The 27,559-nt window shown below is 41.4% G+C and overlaps 1 protein-coding gene and 1 long non-coding RNA gene across 3 annotated transcripts; both read right to left on the reverse strand.

The window, feature by feature from the left end:
• Positions 1-8,987: 8,987 nt before the first annotated feature.
• On the reverse strand, positions 8,988-26,538 carry LOC139572348 (lipopolysaccharide-induced tumor necrosis factor-alpha factor homolog). 2 transcript variants are annotated; one of them, XM_071395074.1, is made up of 5 exons: positions 26,403-26,538; positions 13,902-14,098; positions 12,585-12,653; positions 9,880-10,024; positions 8,988-9,680 (listed from the first exon to the last, which is right to left on the reverse strand). In XM_071395074.1, the coding sequence occupies exons 2-5, from the start codon at positions 14,080-14,082 to the stop codon at positions 9,575-9,577; spliced, it is 501 nt and encodes a 166-aa protein (XP_071251175.1). In that variant the 5' UTR covers positions 14,083-14,098; positions 26,403-26,538; the 3' UTR covers positions 8,988-9,574. The 2 variants fall into 2 exon arrangements, with proteins under 2 accessions (XP_071251175.1, XP_071251182.1); XM_071395081.1 differs by having other exon boundaries at positions 13,902-14,113; positions 26,403-26,521.
• On the reverse strand, positions 10,241-12,567 carry LOC139572361 (uncharacterized). The gene is made up of 2 exons (XR_011674389.1): positions 11,271-12,567; positions 10,241-11,200 (listed from the first exon to the last, which is right to left on the reverse strand). It is a non-coding gene; the product is annotated as an uncharacterized lncRNA (long non-coding RNA).
• Positions 26,539-27,559: the final 1,021 nt, after the last annotated feature.

Here is a 27,559-nt window from a genome sequence, read left to right on the forward strand (position 1 = left end):
TGACATTCTCTAGAATACTTACACCTTTCTAATATGTCTACTGTATCTTCACACTGAGATGAACGTTCTGGTGAAGCATAGGAAATAGATGGGAAAGTGTTGTTGCTCTCAGAGAAAAAGGGAAACTTTATTATCCAAGTACAGCACAGCAATAAATGCCAAGATAACATACAGTAGAGTACTGTGTGATTTTGCTTATGGTTATCCCACTTATTTTTCACTCATGCAGGCAACAGCTGCCCCTTTAGCTCACACTCCTCCACATAGATCATGAAAGACGTACGACCAAGTATAACATTAACCAAAACATGAGGGTAGTAGAACTTTCTGTAGACAGCTAAATACTTTATCAAATTGGAGTGCCAAGGTCAAACAATAATGAGAGCAGCTTACCGTTACTTTCACCACCAGCTACCTCATCCCCATACTGTTATTTACTTCTTTTTGCTCCTTTGCACCCCAGTATCTCTGCTTGCACATTCATCTGCTGAACATCTATCACTCCAGTGTTTAATTGCTATATTGTAATTATTTCGCCACTATGGCCTATTTATTGCCTTACCTCCCTTATCCTACGTCATTTGCACACACTGTATATAGACTTTTTCTATTGTATTATTGACTGTATGTTTGTTTATTCCATGTATAACTCTGTGTTGTTGTTTGTGTCGCACTGCTTTGCTTTATCTTGGCCAGGTCGCAGTTGTAAATGAGAACTTGCTCTCAACTAGCCTAGCTGGTTAAATAAAGGTTAAATAAAAAAATAAAAAAAATAAAAAAATAAAGGTTATGTGCAACGAAACTAGCTAGCCTAGACCCATTCAGGCTGTAACCGTTCAGGTAGAAAGTAATATTGCATCGCATGAACATCACAACATAAACCGACTTGACAAGTCAGGAGAACTAGAAGAAAATAGAAGTGTTGGGACCAGCACCGCTGAGGAAAATAGGAATGTAGTAGTAGGTTACCACGTTACTAACATTAGCTATAACTAGTGGCAGTGCATAGTGCAGTGGCAAGAGAGCTACAGTAACTATGGCAACATGACTAACTCACAACCTTTGTAGCGGCATTTCTCCTGCCACGTTCGCCACTGAATTAAATGCCTGGTATAGAGAGCAATAATAATGGCGTCTTTTTGTAGGCACTAACTCCGTCATTATCAGGTTTCAAGGTAAGACCCAAGTGCAGACTGTGTGAAGTAACAAAGTTTTATTGTAACCACAGGGGCAGGCAAACGACAGGTCAAGGCAGGCAGGGGTCAATAATCCAGAGCAGAGGCCAAGGTACAGGACGGCAGGCAGGCTCAGGGTCAGGTCAGGCAGAGGTCAGTAATCCAGAGGTGGAGCAAAGGTACAGGACGTCAGGCAGGCTCAGGGTCAGGTCAGGCAGAGGTCAGTAATCCAGAGGTGGAGCAAAGGTACAGGACGGCAGGCAGGCTCAGGGTCAGGTCAGGCAGAGGTCAGTAATCCAGAGGTGGAGCAAAGGTACAGGACGGCAGGCAGTCTCAGAGACAGGCAGTGGTCAGGGGGGCGGGTACAGAGTCAGGACAGGCAAAGGTCAAAAACCAGAAGGACGGGAAAAAGAGAGACTAGGGAAAAACAGGAGCTGAGACAAAACACTGGTAGGCTTGAACAAACAAGACGAACTTGCAACACACAGACAGAAAACACAGGTATAAATATACAGGGGATAATGGGGAAGATGGGTGACACCTGGAGGGGGGTGGAGACAAGCACAAGGACAGGTGAAACAGATCAGGGCGTGACAGTCATGGTTCGTTGGACACGGCCTATGGAAATAAAAAAGATCTGTGGTAAATACAGGCTTAGCAGATCTTCTACATGTTGTTCTATGAGATAATCTTAATCAAATCAAACTTTATTTGTCACATGCACTGAATACAACAAGTGTAGACTTTACCGTGAAACGCTTACTTACAAGGCCTTAACCAACAGTACAATTCAAGAAGAGTTAAGGAAATATTTACTAAGTACTGTAGACTAAAGTAAAAAGTAATAATAAAAAGTAACACAATAACAATAACAATAACGAGGCTATTTACATGGGGCACCGGTACCGAGTCAGTGTGCAGGGGTACAGGATAGTTGAGGTAATCTGTACATGTAGGTGGGGGTGAAGTGACTATGCATAGATAATAAACAGAGAGTAGCAGCAGTGTACAAAAGTGAGAGAGGGGGGGTCAATGTAAATTGTCTGGTGGAGATTTTATTAATTGTTCAGCAGTCTTACGGCTTGGGGGTAGAAGCTGTTGGGAGCCTTTTGGTCCTAGACTTGGCGCTCTGGTACCACTTGCCGTGCAGTAGCAGAGAAAACAGTCTACAACTTGGGTGACTGGAGTCTGACAATTGTATGGGCTTTCCTCTGACACCGCCTATTATATAGGTCCTGGAAGGCTGGAAGCTTGGCCCCAGTGATGTATTGGGCCGTTCGCACTACCCTCTGTAGCGCCTTACGTCAGATGCCGAGCAGTTGGCCTACCAGGCGGTGATGCAATCAGTCAGGATACTCACGATGGTGCAGCTGTACAACCTTTTGGGGATCAGGGGACACATGCAATATCTTTTCAGTCTCCTGAGGGGGAAAAGGTTTTGTTGTGCCCTCTTCACGACTGCCTTGGTATGTTTGGACCATGATAGTTCGTTGGTGATGTGGACGAACTATCTTAATTCAATCTTAATTAATCTTAATCCTGTACTGACGCTTTGCTTGTTTGATGGTTTGTCTGAGGGCATAGCGGGATTTCTTATAAGTGTTCAGATTAGTCTCCCGCTCCTTGAAAGCAGTAGCTCTAGCCTTTAGCTCGATGCGGATGTTGCCTGTAATCCATGGCTTCTGGTTGGGATATGTACGTACAGTCACTGTGTGGACGACGTCGTCGATGCACTTATTGATGAAGCCGATGACTGAGGTGGTGTACTCCTCAACGCCATTGGATGAATCCTGGAACATATTCCAGTCTGTGCTAGCAAAACAGTCCTGTACATCTTACCACTTCCGTATTGAGCGAGTCACTGGTTCTTCCTGCTTTAGTTTTTGCTTGTAAGCAGGAATCAGGAGGATAGAATTATGGTCAGATTTGCCAAATGGAGGGCGGGGGAGAGCTTAGTATGCATATATTTGTGTGGAGTAAAGGTGGTCTAGGATTTTGTTTTCTCTGGTTGCACATGTGACGTGCTGGTAAAATTTGGTAAAACTGATTTAAGTTTGCCTGCGTTAAAGTCCCACTCGGAGTGCCGATCTGGGTGAGCATTTTCTTCTTTGCTTATGGCCTTATGGAGTTGGTTGAGAGCGGTCTTTGTGCCAGCTTCGTTCTGTGGTGGTAAATAGACGGCTCCGAATAATATAGATGAGAACTCTCTTGGTAGATAGTGTGGTCTACAACTTATCATAAGGTACTCTACCTCAGGCGAGCAATACCTCGAGACTTCTTTAATATTAGACATCACGCGCCAGCTGTTATTGACAAATAGACACACACACCCACCCCTCGTCTTACCAGAGGTAGCGTCTCTGTTCTGCTGGTGCATGGAAAATCCCTCTAGCTCTATATTGTCCGTATCGTCATTCAGCCACGTCTCGGTGAAACATAAGATGTTACAGTTTTTAATGTCCCATTGGTAGGATAATCTTAATCTTAGGTCATCCATTTTATTTTCCAATGACTGCACGTTAGCAAGAAGAACAGATTGCAGTGGAAGTTTACTCGCTCGCCTACGGATTCTCAGAACGCTGCCCCTTTTCCTGCGTCTTTTCTTCACGCAAAAGGCGGGGATCTGGGCCTGTTCCAGTGAAAGCAGGATATGCTTCTCGTCGGACTCGTTAAAGGAAAAAGTTTCTTCCAGTTCGTGGTGATTAATCGCTGTTCTGATGTCCAGAAGTTATTTTCGGTCATAAGAGAAGGTAGCAGCAACAATATGTACATAATAAGTTAAAAAATAAGTTATACAAAACAGAAAAAAACGAACAAAATAGCACAATTGGTTGGGAGAATGTAAAACGTCAGCCATGTTCTTTGGCACCATCTTGTGCTATCACTTTAATTTTCTAAGTGCTATCACTGAATTTCTAAGCATTTGTCACCAAAAGGCTTCATAATACATAAAGGTCATGTTAACTGACTGGTATTACCTCATAGAACAAAACGTTTAAGATCTCCTAAGCCTGTGTTAACCTCAGACCTTAATTTCAACGTTAATCCCAAAACACTATTCTTTCCCTGTCATTTTCCCAATTTGAATGGCTGAATGAACCAGAGGTAAAGCATTTCTGGTTTTTAGGACTACAAGCTGGCTAGCTCTATTGTCATCAGATCCTGTAACAGTTTGAACACAAGCCCTGGTATTTACAACAAGTAGCTAGCTAACGATGCTAATGTTAAATATGAAGTTGTCGCTCAACAGCAAGCAAATAGCTAACCCTGTAGATAATGTTACTGTTCAAACTGTGATAACATAAAGCAGATCTGTTTTCAAAGATGTAATATTACGATTAAATAGTTTTGATAATTTTAAGGAGAACAAGAAGCTTCGCTATTCTCCATCTTCAAAGTTATGTTTTTTACGTAAAGAGATCTTGTGATCAAAACTCCCCCCACTTCCAATGCATTATGGCTTTGAAATTCCTTTAAAGTGTGCAGCAATTCATACTAAATGAGAACCCGAAATGAGTATAACATCTTGGCATTTAAAGCACACTTGATTTTCAAAAATTAACATACTATAAAACATACTGAGAATGCGTCATGTGTTTCCCGCTGCGCCTGGATTTGGGTAGCTCATCCCCATATTTAATTGATCAGCTAATAATTGACCCCCCCTCACATCACACACACACACACACACACACACACACACACACACACACACACACACACACACACACACACACACACACACACACACACACACACACACACACACACACACACACACACACACACACACACACACACACACACACACAGTAAACGAACAATGGGTACCGTACAATATTTGGTCTCTCTCTCCTCTCAGCTTGATCTACTGCATTATAGTTTCTTCTTTACTCTCAGTTCAGTGAGTTCACAGTGTTTAACAGTCTGAGGAGGTATGCACTCTCTCTCTACCTCTCACTCTTTCCCAATCGTTCTCCACTCTGCCTAATACAACAGGGTGTGATTCATTTGAATGGTCGGTAGCAACGAAAGCTCCAATAAGTTGTCTTCACCACTCCCACAGGGCTCTCTCCTTCTCCCCTCTCTCTCTCTCTCTCTCCCCCCCTCCCTCCTTGGTTCAATTCTACTTCCCTTTACCATGTCTTCAGCCCAGAGACCTTACTATTTGTGTGAATCTGTAATATATTAGAGCTTACCCAAACCTCAAGGGGGTAAACTTCAGTAGCTTATTAGCTCACTTGAGTTGTAGCGAGGACGTTTTTCAATTAACCAAGTTCGTAAACTCCTCTAAAAACCAATGTTCCCAATGTTCGTAAAATTATAAAGATGTCACAAGGAAGACGTCACTAACGGCATTCAATAGTTTGAATCACTCAATAGTCATGTTTTGCAGAGAAGTGATTGTAGTCTGTTCCTCAAGACTTTGTAGAGAACAGCCAATTCAGTAAGGCTGAGCGCCCTCTACTGGCACGTTGGAACTACAGCTCTGTTTCACGGTGGGTGTGTTCACTAGGAACCAAACGGAGGCAAGCGGGCCAAAATGGGAAACTCTCATTTTCATTAAAAAACATTTTGTTATGGTTTGCTATGGTGTGTACATTCTTAGAAAAAAGGTTTCCACATGGGTTTTCAGATGTCCCCGTAGGAGAATCCTTTTGGGATCCAGGTAAAACCCTTTTTGGTTTCAGTTAGAACCTTTTTTCCACTGTGGAAAGGGTTCCTCATGGAACCCAAAAGGGTTTTACCTGGAACCAAACGGGGTTTTACATGGGACCAATAAGGGTTCTTCAAAGGCTTCTCCTATGTGGACAGCCGAATAACCCTGTTAGGTTCTAGATAACACCTTTTATTCCAAGAGTGTACTAATGAATACAACCCATTATTCTCACTGAATCCAGTGCTTGACTTGACAGGAATAGGTGCCGGTTCTATTTACATTTAGGTGCAGGAGATCCACAATACTGTTGAGATAATAAGAGGTGCAGGAGCACCACAATACTGTTGAGATAATAAGAGATGCAGGAGCTCCACAATTCTGTTGAGCTAATAAGAGGTGTAGGAGCTCCACAATACTGTTGAGATAATAAGAGATGCAGGAGCTCCACAATTCTGTTGAGCTAATAAGAAGTGTAGGAGCTCCACAATACTGTTGAACTAATAAGAGGTGCAGGAGCTCCACAATACTGTTGAACTAATAAGAGGTGCAGGAGCTCCACAATACTGTTGAGATAATAAGAGATGCAGGAGCTCCACAATACTGTTGAGATAAGAGGTACAGGAGCTCCACAATACTGTTGAGCTAATAAGAGGTGCAGGAGCTCCACAATACTGTTGAACTAATAAGAGGTGCAGGAGCTCCACAATACTGTTGAGCTAATAAGAGGTGCAGGAGATCCACAATACTGTTGAGCTAATAAGAAGTGCAGGAGCTCCACAATACTGTTGAGATAAGAGGTACAGGAGCTTCACAATACTGTTGAGATAATAAGAGGTGCAGGAGCTCCACAATACTGTTGAGTTAATAAGAGGTGCAGGAGCTCCACAATACTGTTGAACTAATAAGAGGTGCAGGAGCTCCACAATACTGTTGAGCTAATAAGAGGTGCAGGAGCTCCACAATACTGTTGAGCTAATAAGAAGTGCAGGAGCTCCACAATACTGTTGAGATAATAAGAGGTGCAGGAGCTCAGCTAATAAGAGATGCAGGAGCTCCACAATACTGTTGAGCTAATAAGAGGTGCAGGAGATCCACAATACTGTTGAGATAATAAGAGGTGCAGGAGCTCAGCTAATAAGAGATGCAGGAGCTCCACAATACTGTTGAACTAATAAGAGGTGCAGGAGCTCCACAATACTGTTGAGCTAATAAGAGGTGCAGGAGCTCCACAATACTGTTGAGCTAATAAGAGGTGCAGGAGCTCCACAATACTGTTGAGCTAATAGGAAGTGCAGGAGCTCCACAATACTGTTGAGATAATAAGAGGTGCAGGAGCTCAGCTAATAAGAGATGCAGGAGCTCCACAATACTGTTGAACTAATAAGAGGTGCAGGAGCTCCACAATACTGTTGAGCTAATAAGAGGTGCAGGAGCTCCACAATACTGTTGAGCTAATAAGAGGTGCAGGAGCACCACAATACTGTTGAGATAATAAGAGATGCAGGAGATCCACAATACTGTTGAGCTAATAAGAAGTGCAGGAGCTCCACAATACTGTTGAGATAATAAGAGGTGCAGGAGCTCAGCTAATAAGAGATGCAGGAGCTCCACAATACTGTTGAGCTAATAAGAGGTGCAGGAGATCCACAATACTGTTGAGATAATAAGAAGTGCAGGAGCTCCACAATACTGTTGAGATAATAAGAGGTGCAGGAGCTCAGCTAATAAGAGATGCAGGAGCTCCACAATACTGTTGAGATAATAAGAGGTGTAGGAGCTCCACAATACTGTTGAGCTAATAAGAGATGCAGGAGCTCCACAATACTGTTGAGATAATAAGAGGTGCAGGAGCTCAGCTAATAAGAGATGCAGGAGCTCCACAATACTGTTGAGCTAATAAGAGATGCAGGAGCTCCACAATACTGTTGAGATAATAAGAGGTGTAGGAGCTCCACAATACTGTTGAGCTAATAAGAGATGCAGGAGCTCCACAATACTGTTGAGATAATACGAGGTGCATGAGCTTCACAATACTGTTGAGATAATAAGAGGTGCAGGAGCTTCACAATACTGTTGAGTTAATAAGAGGTGCAGAAGCTCCACAATACTGTTGAGCTAATAAGAGGTGCAGGAGCTCCACAATACTGTTGAGATAATAAGAGGTGCAGGAGCTCCACAATACTGTTGAACTAAGAGGTGCAGGAGCTCAGCTAATAAGAGATGCAGGAGCTCCACAATACTGTTGAGCTAATAAGAGGTGCAGGAGCTCAACTAATAAGAGATGCAGGAGCTCCACAATACTGTTGAGATAATAAGAGGTGCAGGAGATCCACAATACTGTTGAGCTAATAAGAGGTGCAGGAGCTCAAGCAGTAGAACATTTGAGGTGCCTGTACTCAGCTCCGGTGAATACGTTCAACAACAAATGACCGTACTGTACATGTCCGGGCATGTTGAACAAAGCACAAACAAAGGACTTGAGTGTTTTGAACAGCACACTGGTGTTTCTAGAAACAAACATCTAACGTTCTGTATTAATCTCTCCCTCGTTCCCTGTGTGACCCTTTCTAATTGTTGAAGAACAATTGTCTTTCATGAGAGTGTGCACTAAACTGGAGCATTCAGTTATCAGGAGCAATTATCAAGTATGTCATTGAATTGCAACTTGAAAACTCACTTAAACTCGTGAAGAGCACTTATTCTATCAGACGTCAGCTGTGTCTCAGTTGAATGCTTCTCCACTTCCTCTATCTAGCCCAACAGGGACCATTTCTGAATTGTGCTACTGGTCTGGACAGATTAAATGTTAGTTACAGAAAGTTGATGGACTGTTGCAGGAAATTTATACAATGAGTTTTACAGGAATTGGTGCGTTCCAATAATCACATCTTCTTCCTGTTGTGTCCATGGGCAAGAGGGGGTTTCCATGTACAAGTCATTTCCTGTCAAATCCATGAAGAGAAGTGAACAAGTACACACTTTGGAAGAAAGGAGAGATAATTGGGACGCAGCCCTGGCGAGATAAAGTTATAACACTGTAGCTGTGAAACCAGTGAGGTTTGAAGTAGTCACAGTTAACGGATGACAAAGAACTGTTGGCAGTCTGCTCAGGCTCCCTATCTGTTCATAATAAACAAATGCTGAGTCATCTCTTCAATACAGACAACTTTAATCAGAGCTTTACAGAGCAACTAGGCAGGAAGTGAAAAGACAACCATAAGATCCATTGTAATTATTGACAATGGTCCTTTATGACAAATGAGTAGTAGAACGTTCAGAGGAAAAAAGAGAACGCGATCGGTGAGGGAACGACTGCAAGAGTGTAATAACAAAAACATCACAATATAACAATATTACAATAAGAAGTATGATGGTGATAGATACATCTCAACATAACAATATTACAATGGTTTAGAAGTTCCTTTACTTTCATGGACTTCAGACGAGTACAGAACTACAGTGAAACAGCTATAGCGCAGCTACTACCAGTCTTTGGTATCAGGATTCTCTTTGGTAGTCACTACAAGGGTCAAGTCTGGCCAGGGACCTGATAGAGCTTGGCACTTGTGGGTTTGAATTTCCGCTAGGGCAACCCATACAAAAATGGGTTGCCCACTACAACATCACATGCCCTAGTGAATACGATCCTCATACATTTACAGAAATGTTGATTTGATTCAAGTGCCATGTCCCAGTCCTTCAGATAAAGGTAGTACAGTAACGTCAGGTCAAATTAATATCAAATCCGTTTGTAGACGTAGATGATTTTGTTGCAGTTTGGACAGCTGTGATCCACGTCTTTACATGAGTCTACACAGAACGGGATGGCGCAGCATGGCCAGCACCTAGAGGGTAAACAGTGGGATTAATTAATTGTCTCTGTCCAAAATGGTACCCTATTCCATAATGCACTAATTAAAGGTATGAATATAGGCTTTAGTTGAGAGGGCTAACACTGTTGTGTGGTGCAACCGGGTTTCTTACCCCAGTCGGTCATATACACAGCTATACTACAGCATAGCATTACTGAATGATTTCTCTCACCCAACAATGAAGAGGCCTCCACAGATGAGCCAGGTGAGCAGGCCAGCGTTGGTCTCTGTATTGGTGACCACGTGCTGCTGGCAGTGGGGACACATGGTCGAACCTCCGACCTCCATCAGGCTAGGAGTCATTATTACCTGGGTTACTGAGGAGAGAGAGAGAAACACACAAGGTTAGGAGACATTATTGCATGGGTCACTGAGGAGAAAGAGAGAGAGACACAAGGTTAGGAGATGTTATTACATGGGTCACTGAGGAGAGAGAGAGAGAGAATGTTTGGAGCCATTATTACATGGGTCACCGGAGAGAGAGAGAGAGAGAGAGAGAGAGAGAGAGAGAGAGAGAGAGAGAGAGAGAGAGAGAGAGAGAGAGAGAGAGAGAGAGAGAGAGAGAGAGAGAGAGAGAGAGAGAGAGAGAGAGAGAGAGAGAGAAGGTTAAGAGACGTTATTAGACATTATTACATGGGTCACTGAGGAGAGAGAGATTGAGACAAGGTTATGAGTCATTATTACATGGGTCAGTGAGGAGAAAGAGAGAGAAAATGTTAGGAGACATTATTAAATGGGTCACTGAGGAGAGATACAAGTTTAGGAGACATTATTACATGGGTCACTGAGGAGAGATACAAGTTTAGGAGACATTATTACATGGGTCACTGAGAGAGACAATGTTAGGAGACATTATTACATGGGTCACTGAGGAGAGACAATGTTAGGAGACATTATTACATGGGTCACTGAGGAGAGACAATGTTAGGAGACATTATTGCATAGTCACTGAGGAGAGTCAAGGTAACCAAGTTCCCCAACAAGTTCAATTTTTTTCCTTATTATTTTTCCTAACATTTTCCAATCTTTTATGTTTTTCTTCTTCTGTCCATCTTTCTTTTCTTGCCTCTTCCCATGTCATTTGTCTATCTCACTTTCCATCCATCCTTCTTTACAACTTTGAAGGGGGCACCGATGTGACACGGATTGTAGCGTAATTGAAGAGTGTAATGTAAAAGGAACTATTTAGTGGATCATGAAAACAACTTAATTTCCCTTATCTAGAAAGACAGAAATAAATATGTGAAAGTCAATGCTGACACCTAGTGGTCTGCTGAGTACAACTGCGCTTTATAAACTTTCTACACACATGCGCATGTGCACACACACAATCACAGTTGAATTGCACTTCCTTATACTAGCCCAAAGAGAATCAAATAACCTTCCCTTTCTAAAGACTAAATATTTACTCAGGCATCGTTTTGTTCTGCTAAACAGTTCTCCACAGCAGATAAGAATATTTCCTTTGAACCAGTTTAATGTAGAATCTTAACCTGGTCGCAGACCTGTTCGTGCTCATTGTGACAATTACAGCAATGACATTGTAGATTGCACATCTGGGACCAGGCTAGTTGAGTCTGCCTGAGAGCTGAGGAAGGAAAGCTGATCCAGGATCAGAGAGTCCATTCATTCCCACCAGGCTGCTGCACATTTTAGAGTGCCTCCAAATCAAATCAACCATGATTGGCTGGTACCTCTCTGGCACAGCACAATAACATCAGTGTTAGAGAAGGGTCACAACCCAAATGGGTGAGCGAGTCTGTGTCTCAAATGGCACTCTGTACCCTATATAGTATACTAGTTTTGACCAGGGCCTATAGGCCCACTATAAAGGGGATAGGGTTCCATTTGGGATACAGTAAGAGAGGAAAAGCCTCATCCAAAATATGGATGGAAACATTAACTGGTTATCTTATGAATGTATACACAGATTTTGCTTTCTGAACTTTGCATTCTGTAACTTCATATCCCCTGGTTTCCCAGAGTAGCTCTGACTGAGACATTCTGTAACTTCATATCCCCTGGTTTCTCAGAGCAGCTTTGGATACAGTTCATAGATATTCTGTGAGTTTTTTTCCCGGTATTTCCCTTTCCTTTCTCATTCCTGAAAATGCTATGTTCAATTCTTTCCATGAATTCCTGTTCCCGCCCACCTCTCCTGTCCAGGACCTTCCTGTACAAGCAGGCACTGCTCAGGCTGCCCACACAGAGAGACTGAATATGTTCACATTTTCATATGAATGCACTGTGGTGGGCAGCTGGACTAAACGATACTGTTTCAGTCTGAACTATGTACAGCTAGTGTTGGAGGGGGCAGTTTGAGTCAATTCCGGGGAAATGATTCTACTCAGGTCACAAGTTGAGGTCACAAGTTGTGTTCAAACATGTCATGTCATGCATTTGGGTTACTCTTCGAGTAAGTTCCTTATTTAGCTCGCATTGACCCCAATTAAGCTTTGATTATGTGTGTGTGCATGTGTGTGTGTGTGTAGTCCCCACAAGTATAGTAAACAAACCTAAATGGGACCAACTGGGGACATTTTGTTAGTCCCCGCAAGGTCAAATGCTATTTCTAGGGGGTTTAGGGTTAATGTTAGAATTAGTGTTAGGGTAAGAATTAGGTTTAGGGTTAGGAGCTAGGGTTCGTTTTAGGGTCAGGGTTAAGAGCTAGGGTTACATTTAGGGTTAAGGTTAGGTTTTGGGGTTAAGGTGAGGGTTAGGGTTAGGGTAAGGGTAGGTGTTAGAGTTAGGGTTAGGGTTAAGGTTAGGGGTTAGGTAAATAGGATTTGTAATGGGACTGAATTTTGTGTCCCCACAAGGTTAGCTGTACAACACTGTGTGTGTGTGTGTGTGGTGGAAGTGGAAGTATCAACTCACCGACTGGCACCGGTCCACCTGGTCCAGAGGTGTACTGTGGTGGAGGTGGGTACACACCTGCTTGGGGACCTTGAATGGGAGAGTAAGATCCCAATCACAATGTGGTCACAAGGCAATGTACATATTGTTACTATACCACCACGTACTGTGGAATAAGATTGTATCTAGTGGTGGAAATGGACTTGATTAAAGGGAGTTTTACATTTAAGGGAGTTTTACAGTTTTACATAGCGGTTTGCCTTTATTTAGATATTGTTTTCTTACCTCGAAAGCAGTCTTTTGTTGAAGGTTGCTTGCTCAGACTCCTTTCAAGGTAAGGAAAAAAATAGTCTAAATATGTAACATTGCTTAACTATCATTTTAACTGGGTTAACCCACAAAGAGGGGTCTGGGGGGAAACTGATTCAGATAGTTGCACCATATCATCAACACAATTCACTCCCAGTCAAATTCATTTCCATTTCCAATGGGTTCCACCCCATTTCCATTTCCAATGGGTTCCACCCCATTTCCAGTTCCAATGGGTTCCACCCCATTTCCAGTTCCAATGGGTTCCACCCCATTTCCAGTTCCAATGGGTTCCACCCCATTTCCACCATTGACTATATGATTGTTCTTCCCTTGATATGAGCTTGTTTACATATGTCTGGATAAGAGCATGTACTGTGATAAATTACTAGAATGTGCGTAGTTACATATAATGGAAAGGTTTACTGTGTGCGTAGGTGTTTGAGTGTTTATTGACATTGAAGGGGAGTGTCTCCAAAGTGGTGTTGCAAAATAGTACTTGAAGGAGGTGAGTGTTTGCTGTGCTGTAATCCACAACACAATCAATATCATTCAAAGGAGGGGAAAGAACACTGAAGATAACTTTTTAAACAGTATGTTCATACTTTATAAGTGCTTGAATGATTTGGGAGAACTGGAGGACAGGGGACTTTCCAATGTCTCCATGTGAACAAAGAGCAGGAGAGACAGACATGCAGACAACAGCCAATCAGGCTGTTTGTTGTTGTTGTGTGTTCTGACTTGGCTTGGGCTGATTGTATCATATCTACAGTAGTTGCCACAAGGTGCAGAGAACTTTCAATTCATCTCCATAGACCCAAATGTGTATTTTAAAAGTGTTTGTTGTGTGTCCTGTTGTCTCTAAGATGTAGTTGATAATGGCGAAGAAGAAAAAATATAGAAACAAACATTCTAAGCTAGAGGTATTTTTTTTGCAAAAACTCATTTGCGAAAATGCTTGGTTTTCACACGCAGAATATACAGTAAATCCAGCCTTCTAAAGTACAATATGAACCAGTAGACACTCACCTCCCTGGTAGGGACCAGGCTGGAACCCTGGTTGTGGAGGACCAGGGGAGGCAGGGTATCCGCCTGGGGGCTGGGGGTACAAGCCTGGCTGGGGGCCCTGGCCCGTGGCTATCCCCCCATAGTTCATGGGAGGTCCTGGGTAAGGGGCGGAAGTACCATCCCCGGGATAACCTTTCTCCATCTCGACTGATCTCTACCTGCAATGAGGGAAACTGTTGTGTTGTGTTTATTTATTTGTATCCCCATTAGCTTTTGCAGAAGCATCAGCTACTCTTCCTGGGGTCCACAATAAAACAAAAACATGAATAGTAAAAAACACTGACACACTGATACCCTACAGAAAGATGTTAAGGTATGTTGCCTGTAAAAAAAATCTCATTGGGCCTCCGAGTGGGGCAGTGGTCTAAGGCACTGCATCGCTGTGCCACTAGAGATTCTGGGTTTGAGTACAGGCTCTGTCGCAGCCGGCCTCGACCGGGAGACCCATGAGGCGGCGCACAATTGGCCCAGCATTGTCCGGGTTAGGGAGGGTTTGGTTGGCAGGGATGTCCTTGTCCCATTGCGCACTATCGACTCCGGTGGCGGGCCGGGCGCAGTGCACGCTGACATGGTTGCCAGATGTACGGTGTTTCCTCCGACACATTGGTGCGTCTGGCCTCCGGATTAAGTGGGCATTGTGTCAAGAAGTAGTGTGGTTTGGTTGGGTTGTGTTTCGGAGGACGCATGGCTCTCGACCTTCGCCTCTCCCGAGTCTGTACGAGAGTTGCAGCAATGAGACAAGACCAACTACCAATTGGATACCACGAAATCGGGGAGAAAAGGGGTAAAAAAAATCTAAATAAATCTGGCAATGTTTTTAAGAAGTCCTATGAAACATTATAAGACTAAAAGGAATTTTCAAAAGAACAAAATAGCATATTTTGAGCCTATAGGCTACATAAAATCAATAGTTATTTTGTTTGTTGTCAACAAATATATATGTTATGGTAGGCTAAGTATATAATGGAAGTATATAATGGACTATAACGGAATAAAATACAAATAATATTTTTCCCACACAGCTTGCATCACAGGAAGGTGTGGAACCGCTGTCATATATCCACGTCTCTTTTTCAACCTCTGCAGGTTTTTGAAGTTGTCTATATGTGATCGAGCTAAATAATGCACTTGATTTAGGCTACATTACTGCATGCTAAATGGTTCTAATCAGTGATAATCAAATCAAATCAAATAAAATTGTATTAGTCACATGCGTCAAATAGTGAAATGCTTACTTACGAGCCCCTAACCAACATTGCAGTTTAAAAAAAATACGGATAAGAATAAGAAAAAAAAGTATCAAGTAATTAAAGAGCAGATAGAGGAGAAAACAAATAGATGAGCTATACCACCTCCACTTATTTGCCCAGCCAGAGCATTAACCAAATATACACACTGAGATTCAGTGAAACAACATCACATTGATTAAGACAAGTGACAGGTTTTTTGTCAGTAGTAGGCCTAGGCTACTAAGCGACTGAAGAGCAAAATAATACATTTCTTAAGCTACATTAGCATGTTGGCAAAATGTTCTGATCAAGGGCAATAAATGAGCCAACTTGACAAGATGATCATGAGGAGCACTCACCTCAACGTAGCTAACATTTCCACAACCTAACTGTAGCCTATAACCAATATCCAAACAGAGACTAAGTGGAAAGAAAAAAATCGGACATTAATTGAATTAAGAAGTTAAAAACTTCTTATGGCTGCAGGGGCAGTATTGAGTAGCTTGGATGAAAGGTGCCCAGAGTAAACGGCCTGCTCCTCAGTCCCAGTTACTAATATATGCATATTATTATTAGTATTGGATAGAAAACACTCTGAAGTTTCAAAAACTGTTTGAATTATGTCTGTGAGTATAACAGAACTCATATGGCAGGCAAAAACCTGAGAAAAAATCCAAACAGGAAGTGGAAATTCTGAGGCTGGTCGATGTTAAACTCATCGCCTATTCAATTCCCTGTAATATATGAATCTGTTTGCACTTCCTACGCCTTCCACTACATGTCAACAGTCGGTAGAACGTTGAATGAAGTTTATACTGTGTTGTGGGGCCGGATGAGAGGGGAATGAGTCACTGGTCTGGCAGATTGCCAGTTCCTGGTCATGCGCATTCCTCATGATATCGCCTTGCGTTCCATAACTTCTACAGACAGAAGGAATGCTCCGGTTGGAACGTTATTGGATATATATGATAACAACATCCTGAAGATTGATTATCTACTTAGTTTGAACAGTTTATTCGACTTGTAATATCTGCGCGAGCGTTTGGACACGTGTACTACACATGCAAGCAAAAGTAGCTACTTGGACATAAGTAATGGACATTATCGAACAAAACAACGATTTATTGTGGAACTAGGATTCCTGGGAGTGCATTCTAATAAAGATCCTCAAAGGTAAGGGAATATTTATCATGTAATTTCTGGTTTCTGTTGACTCCAACATGGCGGCTAATTTGGCTATTGTTCTGAGCTCCGTCTCAGATTATTGCATGGTTTGCTTTTACCGTAAAGTTTTTTTGAAATCTGACACAGCGGTTGCATTAAGGAGAGGTATATCTATAATTCCATGTGTATAACTTGTATTATCATCTACATTTATGATGAGTATTTCTGTTGAAACGATGTGGCTATGCACTATCACTGGATGTTTTTGGAACTAGTGAATGTAACGTGCCAATGTAAACTCAGATATTTTTTATATAAATATGAACTTTATCAAACAAAACATACATGTATTGTGTAACATGAAGTCCTATGAGTGTCATCTGATGAAGATCATCAAAGGTTACTGATTAATTTTATCTCTATTTCTGCTTTTTGTGACTGCTATCTTTCGCTGGAAAAATGGCTGTGCTTATTGTGGTTTGGTGTGACCTAACAATCGTTTGTAGTGCTTTCGCTGAAAAGCATATTTGAAATTGGACACTTTGGTGGGATTAACAACAAGATTACCTTTAAAATGGTATAAGACACATGTATGTCTGAGGAATTTTAATTATGAGATTTCTGTTTTTTGAATTTGGCGCCCTGCACTTTCACTGGCTGTTGTCATATCATCCCTTTACCGGGATTGCAGCCATAAGAAGTTTTAAGACCAGTCCCCTGTTCTTGTCTCAAAGCAGCCCGAAACAGCACTGAAGTTGTTGACCAATTGCAGTAGGCTATTTGCTTCAATAAAATGTATTATAACAATTGGATGACTTTGGGAGTTTCAGTAAGCAACAAGTTGATGCTTTCAATTGCATTAGCCTACTTTTATTTAAATAGTTATGTAATTCAGTGATATTTATTCCCACAGTAATTCTTTCTGGATCCATCCAATTGTGGTTATTAAGAAACAGTGCATATGGTGGGCTATGCGAAGAGATGGGTGAAGTGACATGCCTCGCAAAGTTCAGAAAGGACGATAGTAGTAATGACCGCTGAAAGCAAATATTCAAATTAATTCAGTGCAGAAGTGTGGTAATTAACTGCAATGATCATAATCTATTGCGGCAATTCTTTTTAGCTCAAAGACAGATCAGAGACGAAGAGACGAAGCAAGAGGTTTTACTCTCGCCAAAATCTGTCTAAAATAAGCCAAATGCGTTCTATGGGTTTATTTCGGAGCTAAACTTTTCACCTGCCTTACTGCCTTTGGGAAAAATACTCTCATTGTTAGGGCATCGTCATTGTATCATACAGATCTCTGGACGGATACACTTTTAAGCCTGCTAAGTTAGGTTCGATGCACACAAACCACATCAATGAGGAATGTACACAACACAATGACAGGGACAGAAAAAAAGTATTCCTTATCTCCTTTGACAAACAAGTAAAATGATTGAAGTCAGACAGCTCTGCAGCATATATTGCCTTCTGAAACTATTCAGACCTCTTGACTTTTTCAACATTTTGTTACTTTACAGTCTTATTCCTCAGCAATCTACGCACAACACCCCATAATGACAAAGCGAAAACAGTTTTTTTAATGTTTGCACATTTATTAAAAATAAAAAACTGAAATAACTTATTTACATAGGTATTCAGACCCTTTGTTATGAGACTCGAAATTGAGCTCAGGCGCATCCTGTTACCCATTGATCATTCTTGAGATGTTTCAACAACTTGATTAGAGTCCACCTGTGGTAAATTCAATTGATTGGACATGATTTGGAAAGGCACACACCTGTCTATATAAGGTATATTGCATGTCAGAGCATGATATTGCATGTCAGAGCAAAAACCAAGCCATGAATTCGAAGGAATTCATGGCTTGTCCAGGCACAGATCTGCGGAAGGGTACCAAAAGTGTTCTGCAGCATTGAAGGTCCCCAAGAACATAGTGGCCCCCATCATTCTTAAATGGAAGAAGTTTGGAACCACCAAGACTCCTCCTAGAACTGGCCACCCGGCCAAACTGAGCAATCGAGGGAGAAGGGCCTTGGTCAGGGAGGTGACAAAGAACCCGATGGTCACTCTGACAGAGCTCCAGAGTTCCTCTGTGGAGATGGGAGAAACTTCCAGAAGGACAACCATCTCTGCAGCCCTCCACCAATCTGGCCTTTATCGTATAGTTGCCAGACGGAAGCTCCTCCTCAGCAAAAGGCACATCACAGCCCACTTTGGGTTTGCCAAAAGGCACCTAAAGACTATCAGACCATGAGAAACAAGATTCTCTGGTCTGATGAAACCAAGATTGAACTCTTTGGCCTGAATGCCAAGCGTCACGTCTGGAGGAAACCTGGCACCATCCATACGGTGAAGCATGGTGGCAGCAGCATCATGCTGTGGGGATGTTTTTCAGCTGCAGGGACTGGAAGACTAGTCAGGATCGAGGGAAAGATGAACAGAGAAAAGTACAGAGAGATCCTTAATGAAAACCTGCTGCAGAGCGCTCAAGACCTCAGACTGGGGCAAAGGTTCATCTTCCCAAAAAATGTTTTTGCTTTGTCATGATTGATGGAGTATTACGTGTAGATTGATGAGAAAAAAACTATTTTATCAATTTTAGAATAAGGCTGTAATGTAACAAAATGTGGGAAAAGTAAAGTGGTCTGAATACTTTCCGAAGGCACTCTACTTAGGCAGGGTAGCTAAATAGTATTAGTAAAGACAGTACTGTATGGGGACCATATACCTTTAGATGGCCTCGCTGGCTGACTGCTACTGCCTGAGCAGAGATTAGATTATTCATTTAAGGAATGAAAAATAATAAAGTCATCAAATAAAAACTAAGAAGCAGTTCATCTCTCATCCACCCCTTAACCAGGAAAGACTGGAATGCATGTTGTTGATGTTACTTATGTGTGCAGTTAAGGGCAAGGCGTGCTGTTATGTTTTGAGCCAGCTATAGCTTTGCTAGGTCTTTCTTTTCTGAACTTGACCAAATTACCGGACAGTCATCAAGATTAGACAAGACCAGAGCCTTAACAACTAGTACAGTTTATTATTAATCACTCATTCTGATATTGACTGTAACTCCTTATTTATAATTTCAGTGAGCTCCCTGGCTTTGGGTGCTGACATATAGAGTGTGTAATCATTCACATACAGTCATTCTAGCTTTGTGTAAGACCAGTGGCAATTCATTAGTAAAAATAGAGAAGACTAATGGCCCAAGGCAACTGCCCTGAGGGACACCACATTGTACATGTCTGATGTTAGAGAAGTTTCCATTGAAAAACAGTCCCTAGGTTCTATTGGATAAATAACTCTCCAACAATGTGATGGCAGGTGATGTAAAGCCAAAGCAAATTAGTTTCTTCAATAGCAATTTATGATCAATAACATGATAAGCTGCACTGAAATCTAACAATACAGCTCCAACTATTATATTATTATCAATTTATTTTAACCAATCGCCTGTCCCCTGAGTCAGTGCAGTACACGTTGAGTGCCCTTCTCTATAGACATGTTGAAAATCAGTAGTTAAATCTGAAAAACAGCATTGTATTTGGTTAAACACAATTCTCTACATCAGTTTACTAAGAACAGGCAGCAAACTGATTGGGCGGCTGTTAGAGCCAGCAAAGGGTGTTTTACTAAATGGAATTCATGTAGCTTCCTTCCACACCTGTGGACATACACTCCTTTAGGCTTTGGTTAAAGATATAGCAAACAGTGGTGACAATGCAGTGTGCTACCATTCTCAATAGTTTCCCATCGGGATTGTTTATACCCGGTGGCCTATCATTGTTGATGGATAACAATAGTTTTTCCACCTCTCCCACACTAACTTGACCAAATTCAAAACAATAATCCTTCTAATTCATTATTAGATATTTTATACAAAAATATGACGGTTCCCTGTTCAGTGTTGTCATTTCCATTCTGAGTTTTTCCACTTTACTAGTGAGATAGTCATTGAAATGATTTGCAACACCAAAAGGTTTTGTTGTAAATGACCCATCAACTTCAATGAACAATGGAGATTAATTGGGTTTTCTGCCCATGATATCATTTTAGGTACTCCAAAGTATTTTTCCATTGTGTTTAATGTCATTTATTCGTTTGGTAATATAATGTATTATTTTTGTTAAGCTTAGTCACAACATTTCTCAATTGACAGTATGTCAAGCAATAACCTGAGCAGCACTTTTGCATCACGTCTTTGAACCATTGAACCACCGCCCTGACCATAGTTTGCTTTGTATGTTTCTATGTTTTGTTTGGTCAGGGTGTGATCTGAGTGGGCATTCTATGTTGTATGTCTAGTTTGTCTATTTCTATGTGTTTGGCCTGATATGGTTCTCAATCAGAGGCAGGTGTTAGTCGTTGTCTCTGATTGGGAACCATATTTAGGTAGCCTGTTTTGTATTGTGGGTTGTGTGTTCCTGTTCCTGTGTTCGGTGTTCACTATTCGGGACTGTTGCGTCTTCGTTCATTTGTTGGTCTATTGTTTTGTTTTTGTTTTCAAGTATTCTAATTAAAATGAATACACACCACGCTGCATTTTGGTCCTCCTCTCTTTCGTCCGACGAAGAACGTGACAACCATACCATTTTTCAATGCATCATCAATTCAGGGGAAGTATTTAAAAATACTTCCAGTTCTGCATCTGGATTCACTTCCCAATACGCATCAGATCAACATTAATGTTTTACATCTTCAACAAAAGAGTCCTGAGAAAATATTTTATGTGATCTCTTAGAACTTACTTTAAGCCCCAACCTTTGGCACTTTGGCTTTCCTTGTTATTGCCACAATGTTATGGTCACTACAGCCAATGTTGTTGTGTTGCATTATATTATTATGTTGTATTATGTTATATTAAGCACCTGGTCAGAGTTTGTATACCTTCCCTACTTATTTCCATCTCCTTTTTCTTCCTACCACACTCACAAAAAGCATGTGTTTGTTTACCTATAGCTACTCCTACACAACTCTTATTCTATAACTTTTTTCTTAAAAGAAAAAGTGAATGTGAAACAATGGGGTCAATTGCTGTAGAATACTAAGGAGGAAGTGGAAAACTATTATGTTTTTCCTCATCTCTCAACAGTGTGTGACTATCCTATGACCATCTGTCTTTGAAGCCCAGGCTTTAGCTCAGTGGACTAACACAGTCTTATGGTGTTGTTGAGTGGTGTTAAATGTCACAGATTTCACAATAACTTCTCTTGTACTTTTCTAGACTGGGGATCTTGAATTGTGGAACTGAAATGTGAGCTGGATCCCTATTATCTGGTCTAACCAATGAAACACTTCAGACAATAACACATTGTGGTTGTTAAGGGGTTCCCAGAAGAGACTTAAATATAATATAATTTCATGAAATCACAAGTCCAATACAGCAAATTAAAGATAAACATCTTGTGAATCCAGCCAACATGTCCGATTTTTAAAATGTTTTACAGAGAAAACACAACATATATTTATGTTAGCTCACCACAATATCCAAAAACACACCGCCATTTTTTCACAGAAAAGATAGCTTTCACAAAACACACAAATAGAGATAAAATTAATCACTAACCTTTGAACAACTTCATCAGATGACAGTCATATGACATCATGTTATACAATACATTTATGTTTTGTTCGATTATGTGCATATTTATAGCCACAAATCGTGGTTTTACATTGGCGCCATGTTCAGAAATGGCTCCAAAATAGCGAAAGTAATTACAGATAGCCACGTGAAATACAGAAATACTCATCATAAACTTTGATGAAAGATACATGTTTAACATATCATTGAAGATACATTGGTTCTTAATGCAACCGCTGTGTTAGATTTAAAAAATAACTTTAGTAAAAAGCACAGCATGCAATAATCTGAGACAGCGCTCAGCCATTCTCCACCATGTTGGAGTCAACAGAAATACGAAATAACATCATAAATATTCCCTTACCTTTGATGAACTTTCATCAGAATGCAGTGCCAGGAATCCTAGTTCCACAATAAATCGTTGTTTTGTTTTATAATGTCCATTACTTCTGTTGAATTAGCAACTTTGGCTAGCATGTGTCGTTCACGTGTCCAGAGAACTTTACGCTAATGAACGAAAACTTCAAAAAGTGATATTACAAATCGAATAAACTGGTCAAACTCAGTTGAGAATCAATCTTCAGGATGTTTTTCTCATATATATCCAATAACGTTCCAGACGGAGCATTTCTTCATGTCTATCTAACGCATTGCAGACAATGACATGACATTCCCAATGCGCGTGGCCAAGAACTGGCAATATGCCTGACCTGTCACTCCAAAGGCTCTCATTCGGTCCCACATCAGGCTAGACGCTTCATTCCATGTTCTACTGCCTGTTGACATCTAGTGGAAGGCATATGAAGTGCATACAGATCCATAAATATAAGGCAATTGAATAGACGATGCCTTTCACAGCGGCCCATTTCAGAATTTTCACTTCCTGTTTGGAAGTTTGCCTGCCATATGAGTTCTGTTTTACTCACAGATATAATTCAAACAGTTTTAGAAACTTCAGAGTGTTTTCTATCCAATAGTAATAATAATATGCATATCATATGATCTAAGACAGAGTACGAGGCCGTTTAATTTGGGCACCAATTCATCCAAAAGTGAAAATGTCGCCCCCTATCCCTAAGAAGTTTTAACCTCAACTCAAGCATGGAGAGAAACAGTAGCGACCATTGTCCCTCGTCTAAAAATTGGCGCCGGAAGAAATGCCAGCAGTTTTACAGGCACCTAACCAATTGTGCTATTATGTCGGGTTTTTTGCGTTATTTGTAACTTATTTTGTACATAATGTTCTGCCACCGTATCTTAATGCAAAAAATAGCTTGTGGATATCAGGACAGCGATCACTCACCTCGGATTAGACAACAAAAAAAAAATCTTCAACAAGCAGGACGCAGAGGACATACTTCGAACACCCGACAAGGTCAACATCCCCGTTATTGGCAAGAGAAAGAGATGCAGGTACAGAGGACACAGAGCAGGGTGCCTCGTAAGGATCCGCAGAAGGCGAGTGGGAAGGCTTCCATTACCGTCAATATTACTTGCCAACGTACAATCATTGGACAATAAATTAGATGCGGTACGATCATGAATATCCTACCAACGGGACATCAAAAACTGTATCATCTTATGATTCATGGAATCATGGCTGAATGATGACATGGATATTCAGCTTGCGGGATAGACATTGCACCGGCTAGATAGAATAGCACACTCCGGTAAGACACTACTTGCCTAGAGAGTTTTCATCTACACTTTTCGTGGCTGTTTATTTACCACCACAGACAGATGCCGGCACTAAGACCGCACTCAGGCAGCTGTATAAGGAAATAAGCAAACAGGAAACCTAGTTTGAAGCTAGAACTGCCACTAGAACCGCCACTGCTCATTAGTCTGTACTACTCTCTACTGCTATAAGGCCATTACTAACCCATCTGTTTAAACAAATCAACTTAATATCAAGCATTTTACTGGCTGAATCAGGTGGTGTTAGTGATGGGCAAGAACAAATATGTGCACCTCTGTTGGTCCCCAGAACCAGGATAAAAGAAACCCTGCTATATGTTAATACTCCCATGTCTCGTTCATCACTCGGCTATAAGTAAGCTTGGAAATTGAGGTTAGCTATATGTTATCTGGCGGCTGTATAAACCCATTAAGAAGGAGTAATGTTGTAAACGTTACCTTGAGACAGTGGACTCCCCCTGTTTCCCTCCCCTATGTCCCTCTATCTCTCCTCTCCTCTTATTGATTTGATAAAGCCTCTGGATAGCCTACTAAAGCTTTCACATTATCTAAATGGTGTACATGGACATGGATGAAGTAGTGCATCTGTTCTTGTAGTGAATAATACATCTGCATTCTGAAGTAGTGTATCTGTATTGTAGTGATTAATACATCTGCATTCTGAAGTAGTGTATCTGTATTGTAGTGAGTAATACATCTGCATTCTGAAGTAGTGTATCTGTATTGTAGTGAGTAATACATCTGCATTCTGAAGTAGTGTATCTGTATTGTAGTGAATAATACATCTGCATTCTGAAGTAGTGTATCTGCATTGTAGTGAGTAATACATCTGCATTCTGAAGTAGTGTATCTGTATTGTAGTGAATAATACATCTGCATTCTGAAGTAGTGTATCTGTATTGTAGTGAGTAATACATCTGCATTCTGAAGTAGTGTATCTGTATTGTAGTGAGTAATACATCTGCATTCTGAAGTAGTGTATCTGCATTGTAGTGAGTAATACATCTGCATTCTGAAGTAGTGTATCTGTATTGTAGTGAGTAATACATCTGCATTCTGAAGTAGTGTATCTGTATTGTAGTGAATAATACATCTGCATTCTGAAGTAGTGTATCTGTATTGTAGTGAATAATACATCTGCATTCTGAAGTAGTGTATCTGTATTGTACAGTAAAGCTGTTAGTATGGTTGTGTTTTTCTATAGTATGAAATTGCGTACTGTAACTGTATATTCAAGCTATATTAAGTTGTAAGTCTGAGGCCTTCCGGGTGGCGCAGTGGTCTAGGGCACTGCATCGCAGCGCTAGCTGTGCCACCAGAGATTCTGGGTTCGCGCCCAGGCTCTGTCGCAGCCGGCCGCGACCGGGAGATCTGTGGGGCGATGCACAATTGGCCTAGCGTCGTCCGGGTTAGGGAGGGTTTGGCCGGTAGGGATATCCTTGTCCCATCGCGCACCAGCGACTCCTGTGGCGGGCCGGGCGCAGTGCACGCTAACCAAGGTCGCCAGGTGCACGGTGTTTCCTCCGACACATTGGTGCGGCTGGCTTCCGGGTTGGATGCGCGCTGTGTTAAGAAGCAGTGCGGCTTGGTTGGGTTGTGTTTCGGAGGACGCATGGCTTTCGACCTTCGTCTCTCCCGAGCCCGTACGGGAGTTGTAGCGATGAGAGAAGATAGTAATTACTAACAATTGGATACCACGAAATTGGGGAGAAAAAGGGGGTAAAATTAAAAAAAATAATAATAATAATTTTAAAAGTTGTGAGTCTGTACAGTAAACATAGGTTGTGTGTCAGTGTTTAAACTCTACCAGTGGAGGCTGCTGACGGGAGGACGGCTCATAATAATGTCTGGTACGGAGTGGATGGAATGGGATCCAACACATGGAAACCTTGTGTTTGATGTTTTTTTTTACACCATTACACTCATTCCGCTCCAGCCATTACCACGAGCCATCCTCCCCAATTAAGGTGCCACCAACCTCCTGTGAACTCTACCCTGAGTTGGCTCCTACTCAGAGTAAATACGGCCAGTCAATTTCCTCCAGCTCTGTGCTATCTAATCATCTATTCATGAACTCACATTAACAATGTAAGTACGCAAGTAGTGCCACACCCTAACAAGGATTTCCTCACGACTAACTGTAGATGACAGAAAGACACTCTCTTTCAACACAGTCATTTTAACAGCTTCTCCTCTCTTCTCATAATAATACTATTTAACAGAAGACAGACCAACATAAATCTCTCCTATAACACAAATACTGCTGTAGAAAACATGATATAATACAGATGTTGGATCTTAATTTGAGCCAGTTTGCTACAGCAGGAATAATATCCTGCAGCAACAGGAAAAGTATTATTATGTGGATTATAATTAGTGGACGTTTTGTAGGGGTTGATACTTTTCAAAGTGGAAATTACAAACGTTTAAGTTCTCCAGCAAGAGGGTGATCAAATTAAGATCCTACATGTGTAGGCTCCATACCAGATGAATTAGTAGATAAACATTTACAAGTGACTGTCTGTATCCCAGGCTTTAGGCTAGCTCTTAACCCCAAACCTCTACAACAGTATGAAAGGCCGTTCAGGTCTTGTTTGTCAAAATGAACACTTGTTTGTCAAAATGAATGATAAATCAAATAAGACTATTTCACGCGTCAAATAACCAAGACGACCGTGACCTGAACGCCGTCGCATACTGCAGAGCATAATACTCCTCTCCTCCTTATCCCCCCTCAGTCCATGGTCTCCTAAGGGGAGAATCTCTAATCCCTGGCCCAAATACCTGAAGGATTCCTGGGGTGAACGACTGGGCTGAGGGTCTGGAACTATCCGGTCCTGGGAGAAAAGAAAGACTGAGGTACCTTTGGCTTGAGAGCGAAGAATAAGTGGTGGGAGGAGAGTGTATGAGAGGGAGGAGGACGCTTTCCCAAGACCTCCTACAGTTTCTGATATTACAGGAAATTGTTTAACTGTTGAAACCCTTACCTTACGTTAGCATTTTGGACCTCCGGTGTTTTGTGATGCTGTTCAAGCGGTTGCAATCAAAGGAAAGTGTTGAAATAACACTGGACGCTGAAGGAATGAAAGAGTTCCATTAGAACTGGCAAACAAAAGAACCTGCTCCAATAAAGTTTCAGTGAAAGAGAAACAGAGGGAGAGAGAGGGAGAGCACGATGGGAGGGAGAGAGAGAGATTGAGAGAGAGAAATGTAAACAGAGGAGAGAGAGAGGGAGAGCACGATGGGAGGGAGAGAGAGAGATTGAGAGAGAGAAACTGGACTGGGGGGGCTCTTCCCCATGATTTGTTTTTTCCACATAGAGTTAATTTCATTCACTTCCTTCAACACAATCTAACATGGTCCCATGGCATGGAAATAGGAGTAAAACATTAAAAAAACATCTAATTAACAGCCTAACCCTATATTTGAGATATTACACAAGGCTTTTACCACAAACTCAGCTTACTGGACCTGGACCTGGTACTGCTATTGATGTGCATAGGTCAAATTTAGGGTTGGGCTGCTCATTGAATTTCCTGTATTTTTTTTCTACTACTCAACTTGTAAGGAAACTTCCCGTTGCTGTGTATTAAATGTGAAAAAATGACTACCCTTTCTGTTAGGCACATGCACAGATATTTATCAATCCAATGATACACTTCTGTAGCTAAAACACACAAACTTTAAAAGGGGTTAGAAGTCCAAAACGCACAGGCATTATGGTGGGACTTTCTGTCTTATGTAACCATACCAAACGTAACATATCAAACTAATTTAAGTGTCCTGGATTTACATTTACTATTTTACTTCTAGTCTAGGAGATGAGGTTGGTCGGTTTAGAAAGAAATTAAATAATTCAGAAGAGGCTATTCTTTGAAAAAAATAGCCTAGCTGTGGACAGGAGAGAAATGCTTTTGGCATGAGCTCATCTGCCATCGCCG

Source organism: Salvelinus alpinus, chromosome 1 (genome assembly GCF_045679555.1).
Source record: "Salvelinus alpinus chromosome 1, SLU_Salpinus.1, whole genome shotgun sequence".
In the NCBI taxonomy this organism is placed as follows: Eukaryota; Metazoa; Chordata; class Actinopteri; order Salmoniformes; family Salmonidae; genus Salvelinus; species Salvelinus alpinus.

What these genes read in the sequence shown, in the direction of transcription:
- LOC139572348 (XM_071395074.1), bottom strand. Translation starts at nt 14,082, where the DNA reads ATGGAGAAAGGTTATCCCGGGGATGGTACTTCCGCCCCTTACCCAGGA. An exon ending in GCCTGGTCCCTACCAGGGAG is followed by an intron (nt 12,654 to 13,901) that starts GTGAGTGTCTAC and finishes CTCCCATTCAAG; the next exon opens with GTCCCCAAGCAGGTGTGTAC. An exon ending in GGAGGCCTCTTCATTGTTGG is followed by an intron (nt 9,681 to 9,879) that starts GTGAGAGAAATC and finishes TTTACCCTCTAG; the next exon opens with GTGCTGGCCATGCTGCGCCA.